The 8,137-nt window shown below is 40.4% G+C and overlaps 1 protein-coding gene across 1 annotated transcript; it reads right to left on the reverse strand.

Moving 5' to 3' along the window:
• Positions 3,615 to 7,897, reverse strand: LOC8075652 (protein CURVATURE THYLAKOID 1A, chloroplastic). Its single transcript, XM_002445487.2, has 5 exons — positions 7,490 to 7,897; positions 4,862 to 4,962; positions 4,675 to 4,782; positions 4,476 to 4,547; positions 3,615 to 4,073 (listed from the first exon to the last, which is right to left on the reverse strand). The coding sequence occupies exons 1-5, from the start codon at positions 7,611 to 7,613 to the stop codon at positions 4,005 to 4,007; spliced, it is 474 nt and encodes a 157-aa protein (XP_002445532.1). The 5' UTR covers positions 7,614 to 7,897; the 3' UTR covers positions 3,615 to 4,004.

Genomic DNA, 8,137 nt, shown 5'->3' on the forward strand with positions numbered 1-8,137 from the left:
TGTTTTCAACACCTAATAGTATTGAAAACAGAGCCATGAAACTGGGCCAAGAGTGTCTGCAATGGCTCGCACAAAACACTAGCTCATCTGGACACGAGATCGAATAAAAAAAGGAGAATACTAAGGCCCTGTTTTGTTCCCCATCTAAAAAATTTTCATCTATCCCATCAAATCTTTGGACACATACATGGAACATTAAATGTAGATAAAAAATAAACTAATTACACAGTTTGGTTGAAAATCACGAGACGAATCTTTTAAGCCTAGTTAGTCCATGATTAGTCTTAAGTGCTACAGTAACCCACATGTGCTAATGACAGATTAATTATGCTTAATAGATTTGTCTTGCAGTTTCCAGACAAACTATGTAATTTGTTTTTTATTAGTTTCTAAAAACCCCTCCCGACATCCTTCCGACAAATCCGATGTGACACCCAAACATTTTTCATCACTAATCTAAACAGGGCCTTAACCTGCACAGCATAGAAAGAGAGAGACGGACACAGCTTTTATTCTAGGAAAAAATGCAAGCCTAGCACTTCACTCCTCGCTAGCGAGTCCATTTCTGCTACTCTTTCTTCTAAATAATATAAAACTAGGTAGCGTGCCCGTGCGTTGCCACGGGATAATTAAACTTTTGTATGAAAACATATGGATCACACGATAAGATAACATCACTATAAAACTAAATATCAATGTTAAAGTAACATTTAATCCAAAAAGTAAAGTTCGTGAAATTAATACTGTCACAGAGAGCATGACGTCATATGCTCATAAATTCTACTACAGACCTTTCTGTACTATAAGATAATGTTTTATATCCTAAAAGAAATATTTGATATCCACTGCATCCTCTCCGCTGGCGTGACCTCCACGCCCTCCCCTGCCACGGTGCCCTAGCGCTGCACTGTGTCCCCGCACCCTTCGCCACCCCCGCACCCACCTCCACGGTTCAATAGCTCAGAAGCCATTTGGAACAATTTTTTGCAAGTGCTAACAATGACCCAAAATTTTGGTCAACACAAAAGCAAACATCTATATAGAAGATATCCAAGAAACAACATTGTGGTTGGACAGTTAACCCAACTGATACTACACTTTGCTCCCTCCCGTATCAACTCAGGTGTGTTTGTAAGGCTGACAAAGGATGGTGTTAGCACCGAATCTTCTAGCTAGGGCGTCTTTCTCTACGATCACAAGTGATTTCTCCTTGACGAAGCTTCTCAGTTTCTTGATATTAAAATGAAGGCATCTTGGTCTGCACCAATACAAAGTGAAATAAGCAATTGTTAGTCAAAAGCATTGCCTCGAGGAACTGGCTAAATATAAATAGTTGAACTAAATAGGCACATAGTTTCCCCTTTTGCAAAAAGGATAAGATGCTTCACACATTTTTTTCTTGCATTTTTATGAAAATGACAGAAAATAGTTTGGATGCCACAAGAGCCGGTTAAAAAAAATAGTGTCAGCACATAGTTCATTTTAGCAGTTTCTATGCAAAATAGTTGCAAACAAAATGCAAGAGCTACCGCCTAAGCATGATCTACATGATATTCAAAATCAACTATAAATGCTTGCTCCATTATATATAATGAACCTGTACATCACTAACAAATTCAAATGGACGGACTTTTGCGGAGCACGATTCTTAAGCATACCTTTCTCCAGAATAGTATGTGTCACATGAAATGGGACACGAGCAAAAACATCAGATGTAGGAAACATTAGCCAAGTATGTTCTTTGGGGTTGTGGTCTCCACAAGTTGGAGATATATCCTTTATCAGCTACTTGCTAGAGTTTCCATCGATGTCTTTCATTACGACCTCAAAGGGAGATGGCACACTGCTTTTGGTTGTCCTAGCTTGTTTCTGGAGGGTTGTCAGGCCTCCCTGTTTGCATTTCTTGTCATATCATTTTCCATTAATTGATAGTAACAGGGGACAATAAATCAGAAGAGTGATGTTTAGACTCTCATCTGGTATCAATAAGGCAAACCAATAACACATATGAACCTGATGCCTAGCCAGAAGAACTTGTTCTGCATCAGTCTCAATGTCAACCAGAGCCTCTTGAAGCTGCTTCATGTTGGGATCCATTATAGTCTGAACAAATAATGCCAATCATTTTTTCGTCGTCTCATATTCCTAGTAAATTTCATAAGAAGAACACGGTCACCCTCATATTGTACACTATTATCTTAAAGTGCCAAACAATATTCAGAGTCTCAATTCTAGCTATCCATCTTCTATTACACAATGTACACAATTCTAAAACCTGATATAAGTAAAAAGAATGATTGTATAAAAGTAGCATTTGAGAATTTCTCTTTATTTCAATATATTTATAACTTTGCTCCTAACTGACACAATAACACACTTCACATTTACAGTATGCTTTTCTAGCTACTTCAATTTTAAAATTGAAGCCTCAAGTAATAGAACTGGCATACACAGCTTAAATTAGAGTGGGCGTTGGACTAAGACCGATATGAGTTTATAGAGCGCCTGGTCCTTGACCCATGGACCATGGTTTCCCACATAACACCTTCTCATATGGCTCGACGCAATAAACAAAACTGAAATTTCAGTTCCAGTGATCTCCCAATTCATCCTACATGCTTCACTGACGATAAAAAAAGCTATCCATTTAAGTGAACCAGCAATTTCTACAGCACAGTTAATCAATAGGTGGGACTAAAAAAAATTATGAAGCATTTATTGAATTGGACTTTAACAGCACAAGCACTTTCCTCACACTTGTCGCAAATGTCAGCATAATGAGGCACAAAATTCGGACATTCTAGGCCTATAAAAGATACAATTATGTTTCCGGTTGCCAGGGTTGACGAGAAGCTTGAATTTGCACATCAAAATCATCTGGTTCGTTTAGCGGATAGACCATGGTAAAAAAAATATTATTAGTTAATTTGTTACGAGAGAAAAATAATATTGAACGAGATCTGCCCTGATAAGCTCAAGCCAATAAGGAGGGCAAAACGGACAACGGAAAACGAAATCGTCTTCTCTGATCTGATAACAATAGAATAATAAAAAGATGGCGCCGTACAGGTTTTTTGTCAAAGAAGCAACACGCTTCCCGCTGGCAAGTAGCAGCAGCCCACCATCCACCAGCCAGCACAGCAGTTCATCTGCATCGCAGAGGTCGCCGTCACGGGTGAGTGGCACCTCGCTGTGCGGACTCGCTCGCAGTCGCAGGGGCAAGCAGAGCAGCCAAGCGCGGTCGCGTCGAGCCTTTTGACACATCACACTGGTTCCATACTTCCATCTCGGGCGCAGAAAGGCATCTCGCCCAAGCAATCCGGAGAGTGATGCTGATGGGTACTGTACAGGATGCAAATCTAAATGTGGCACGTCTTTGACAGCGTTCGTACGGCAAAGATATGGGGATCATCAGCCGGTGCATGGCACCATACATATCATACAGTATCATACAGCATTGGTTCGTGCGATGATTCGAGCATGCAGCTAGAGCTGGTTGGTGTCAACTGTCAACACTCAACAGCCAGCCAGCCAGCCGGCTAACTCAGAGCAACAAGGAAAACAAAGAAGCTGTACATACCGTGCTGGTGATAGATTGATAATGACTCGATATATATAGCAATATAAGGTGCATCATCTTTGACCAAGTGCGGAAAAAAAAGTGCATCCGGTTCTGTTTCAGATAATTTTACATCTTTAGAATTTTATATGTTCTGACGGCTAACTTCTTGCTAGGGAAGCACACGGAATTTGAGGTACATCTGGTGTGGAAGACCATACCTCATAAGCTAAATATACGGAGAATACAAGAATTTTTTCTAGACCATGCTGAATAAGAAGATTCAGCAAATAAAATGCTCAACTGCAGACGGCACAGGAGGTGTGGAAGGCCATACCTCATAGCTCTGAATAATTCCAGGACGTTTCTAAATCGACTGGCATTAATTAAGAGTAGAAGCCTACAAGGTTCCATCAGAGAAATAGAATTACAAACCAGTAAACAGCTAATCATCGTCACCAATAATCTTTCTCTTTGTATCATCGATAAGCTCCGCCAGTTCTTTCCGATTTTCCTGCCAGAAAAAAAGTCAGAACCAAAACCTGGATATTCTCTTCTAAAAGTACAAAATCAGTATTTCTATGTTACAGATCATTGTGCCAGGGCATATTCAACGTAAATTATTTGCAATCTAAATGCTATGTGAATTTTCTTCGGATTAAACAAAATGCAAAGGACACTGCATCTAACTTTGACAAAGCACACTAGCCAGCTGTTTGAGTATCTGCTAGGCATGACAGGCATGGACAGTGGACAACTTGATCTGTGCAAGCTCTTAATATCAAGCTGTGCAACGGTTCTACCAACAGCCTTTTAGGTGTGCAAAGCAAAGGGACAACTTGAACTTGAGAAACTCGTGTTGAATGGTGGAAAAGAAGTCTCAGTCAACCTATATGGTTTTAACTTTTAAGATTACCTGAAAAAGCAGGTATCGGTACACGAACCATCCAGAGTAGCTGAGCCCCACTAGCTCCAGTAAGCCTGGGAGCTACATATCATGGCAGGGGAACAAAAAAAATAATAAAATAAGTAAATGACAATATGAATAGCATCATGGTCTTAGAGAACAAACAAACACAAGTACATGGAAATAGCAAGATAAGCTAGCTATATACCAATGGGACAGAGTCGAGAGATTTGACTACAACCAAGGATATCCAGACAGTGAGGATTGCTCCAGCACCATACAAGGCAAGAGAGGACTTGTTCTCCATTGCATCCCACTGTAGTAGGCATCATGGTAAATTTTTGTAATAAGAGTCTAAGACTATTAGCACAGAGGTATATAACTTTGTAGGTAACCTTATCTCTGAGCTCAGAAAGGAGCTCGTCATCCTCGTCAGAATTATTCTCTTTTGAAAATCGTGTAGCTGTTAATTGGAGTTGAGAAATCTTCATGGAATCTGTTGACAAAGAATGACATTTTGTTAGACTGGTTTAACTAACAACCAAATTCTGATAACTTTGCCAGTTACATAGCAGACATTGAAGCCATATATTTCTTTGGAGGGGCTAAATGATTGGAACCTTTTTCTTCGAACAAAAGAAAAGATGCCCCTGACTTCCTAAAGAAACTTCTTTCAATGTTTGCTAACAATAACAGGTATACTTTACCAAATTGCAATTATGAATTATAACAGGCTGCACAAAGTTAGCTATGGTTATCTTGTCCCAAGAATATGTCAGTTTTTAATGAAAAAGGAAAATATGTCAGATCTTGTCAGGCAGTGGCAATTCCATTATCTTGGAACCTATATCCCCTTTACAGGTAATAATGATTTATAAATATCCTAAACAAGGAAATTGATGATAAACCACCTTTTTGCACAAACAAAAAATATCAACCAAAAACTTGGAGTTTGGATTGTATTTTGTGTGGAACTTGTAGAGCAGAAAAAAGAATAACTGTTTAGGGAGACTTGTTAGCCAACTCAATGACCTGGTGAGAGAAAAATAAACAAATGCTTGTAGCTCTTGTTTGGAAGCCGAAATCGAATTCCCCTTTTATGTTTATAAAAGAACTCCCTTTTACCAAATCCAGTCCAGGTGATGTCTTCAATATCTAACTCTTCTAATAGCATTCTCCTTAATCAGATGCACTTTGCCCACATCCTCCATGATGCAGAACTAGGGTTTGTAATGACTAGCTAGGTTTCCTTGTTGATAGTTGCTTTGTGGTGAGCTAGAAGGATTCACACAACATGTAGGCCTTGCCAGCTAGTTGGCAACCCAGCCATACCATTTCTTTGCTGCATCAGCTAGGTACCAGGCTTGCACAATGCACCAGCTTGATGGACAAGGTTGTAAATGCTTTTATTAAATTAATTTGAAAGAATGTCACTGTATCTGTATCACAAACTGATGAATGAGAAAGAAGTGCTCTGCTAGTTGGTCCTGCCAGCTGTGTGTCTAGAACTTGCCAAATAGTTCCAGCTGCTACTGCCAGTATGGTAGCTCCCTTGATTGAGGAGAAAGGTCAGTTGAAATTTGTGGCTGAGGAACATAAATGGATGGCAATTAACAAGTCTGTCATTTGAACTCTTGTTTCTTCAAGTTTTTTTCACAAATGATGCTGTCACAGGCGCATCTCCATTTGATAACTAGCTAGGGGTTCAAGTTCACTTTGAACAACATCTTCTTTAACCTGCAGTGTAGTGTTCGTGTAATTGTGTAGTTTCTATCTCAATCCACGAGTATGCACAGCAGCAGCAGCTACTACTACTACTAGCTATCACTCAGAAAAATAGGGAGTATGCACACAACACGCTGAAAAAAAATCTGACAAAACTGGCATGTTCTTCCCAGGCCTTATTTATACTCACCAATTGGAAATCCTAGCAACCTGACAGTGTAAAAATAACCAGAAAACCAGTGGCCTTGAAAGCCCTGCCCCTAGGTTACTCTAAAGCCAGGTTTGGTTCCCAGGAATTGAGAGGAATTAGAAAGTAATGTAGTAATGATGGGGAGCATTTTCTAGAAATTGGTTTCAATTCATGGGATCCAAACAGGCCCTAAGGGCTTATTTGGCTGCACATAATCGAACTGAAAAAGAAATATTGATTAATGCTACTCCCTCCATCCCAAATTGTAAGTCATTCCAAGAATCTTGGAGAGTCAAACTTTTCAAAGTTTGACCAAATTTATATGATAAAATAATAATTATTATGATACCAACTAAATATCATTAGATTCTTCCTTAATTATATTTTCATAGTAAACTCACTTTACGTTACAAATCTTAGTATTTCACTCTATAATTTTGGTCAAACATGAAAATGCTTTGACTCTCCAAGATTCTTGGAATGACTTACAATTTGGGATGGAGGGAGTACTTCTATTAGTTTGGAACAATTAGAAAAGTCTAAAAACGAACCCCTTTTATTTTGAAAAACCCACATGGGTTGGGAGGGATTGGGGTGGATTGGTGTGCAACAAAACAAGCTCCAAATGTCATGACAAAACATGTTAGCATTGTCTGTGGCTCCGCACACACCAAAATACAGCATGTGAAAAGCTAGAAATGAACCAACATCACAATTAATAACCTTTTTATCACTATACATGATAGAACTTTGGAGGTTGAGTCTTATGTCACGGAATTTTGCCTAGCTCCAACCAGGTAACTAATCATTTTGAATACTCGCTCATAAGCAAAGATGACCACAACCAAAATATAAGGATGGGGATAGTCCTCCAGTCCAAATGGATACTTGCGATTCTTCTCTAGTGTAATTAAATAACCTAGATAGACATTTTCTTCCCTCATTTTTTTCATTTAGTTAAATGAGAGAAGAACCGTGGTTAGCCGTTTGGAGCACCGTCCCTATTTCTTACCAAAATAGCGTTGGAGCAACTGCTGATCCCATATCGAAATTTGAAGCATATGAGCGTTTTAGAGGAACATCAAAAGATATAAGAGCCACTCAGTACCTGTGCGGCGGGGAAAGGGTGCGGCGACGCGCGAGGTGGTCAGGCCGCTGGGCACAGGAGCGCGGAGGAGAGAGCCAACGCGGCGGAGGGACACCGACCGCACCGCCGCAGCAGCGGCTACCATCTCGGTGCCGGTGCGGTCAGACACCCAAGCAGGCGTACGGGATCAAGCTTGCTAACCCTAGGAGAGGAGGGGAAGGGAGAGGAGCGCACGAGATCAAGCTTGGGGTTAGAGGTCCCGGTGGGTGGACTGGAGTGGAGTGTGGGTACTGGGTAGGGTAGGTTCAGCACGTGGTGCGAGAAGCCGTGTGACAGTCTGAAGCGGCGGCAGCGTCGCCACTCGCCGGCGAGGCGGCTCCGGCAAGGAGGAGGAGGAGGAGGCGCCATCGGCTAATGGCTGCCGTTCGGTCAAGTTTGGACGAGCCAGATCGAGGCCGGTCAGAGGTAAGTGGTTTTGCCAATATAATAATAAAAAAATCAATATAAATCGTTCACCTTTGTTGTTGACAACGCACTGCCTACTGTAATCGTCCAATGACAATGGTTTAGATCTTCTATCTATTCCCTCCATCCGTAATCCCTAACTATATATAAGCCATTTGAACTTTTTTAGAGTCAAAACATTTTAAATTTGACCAGCTTTATTAA

The sequence above is a fragment of the Sorghum bicolor genome, chromosome 7, assembly GCF_000003195.3.
Source record: "Sorghum bicolor cultivar BTx623 chromosome 7, Sorghum_bicolor_NCBIv3, whole genome shotgun sequence".
Taxonomy (NCBI): Eukaryota; Viridiplantae; Streptophyta; class Magnoliopsida; order Poales; family Poaceae; genus Sorghum; species Sorghum bicolor.

Coding starts and splice junctions, on each gene's coding strand:
- LOC8075652 (XM_002445487.2), bottom strand. CDS start 7,613: ATGGTAGCCGCTGCTGCGGCGGTGCGGTCGGTGTCCCTCCGCCGCGTT. Junction 4,963..7,489: donor ACCCTTTCCCCGCCGCACAG/GTACTGAGTGGC, acceptor CTTTGTCAACAG/ATTCCATGAAGATTTCTCAA. Junction 4,548..4,674: donor CTCTCGACTCTGTCCCATTG/GTATATAGCTAG, acceptor CATGATATGTAG/CTCCCAGGCTTACTGGAGCT.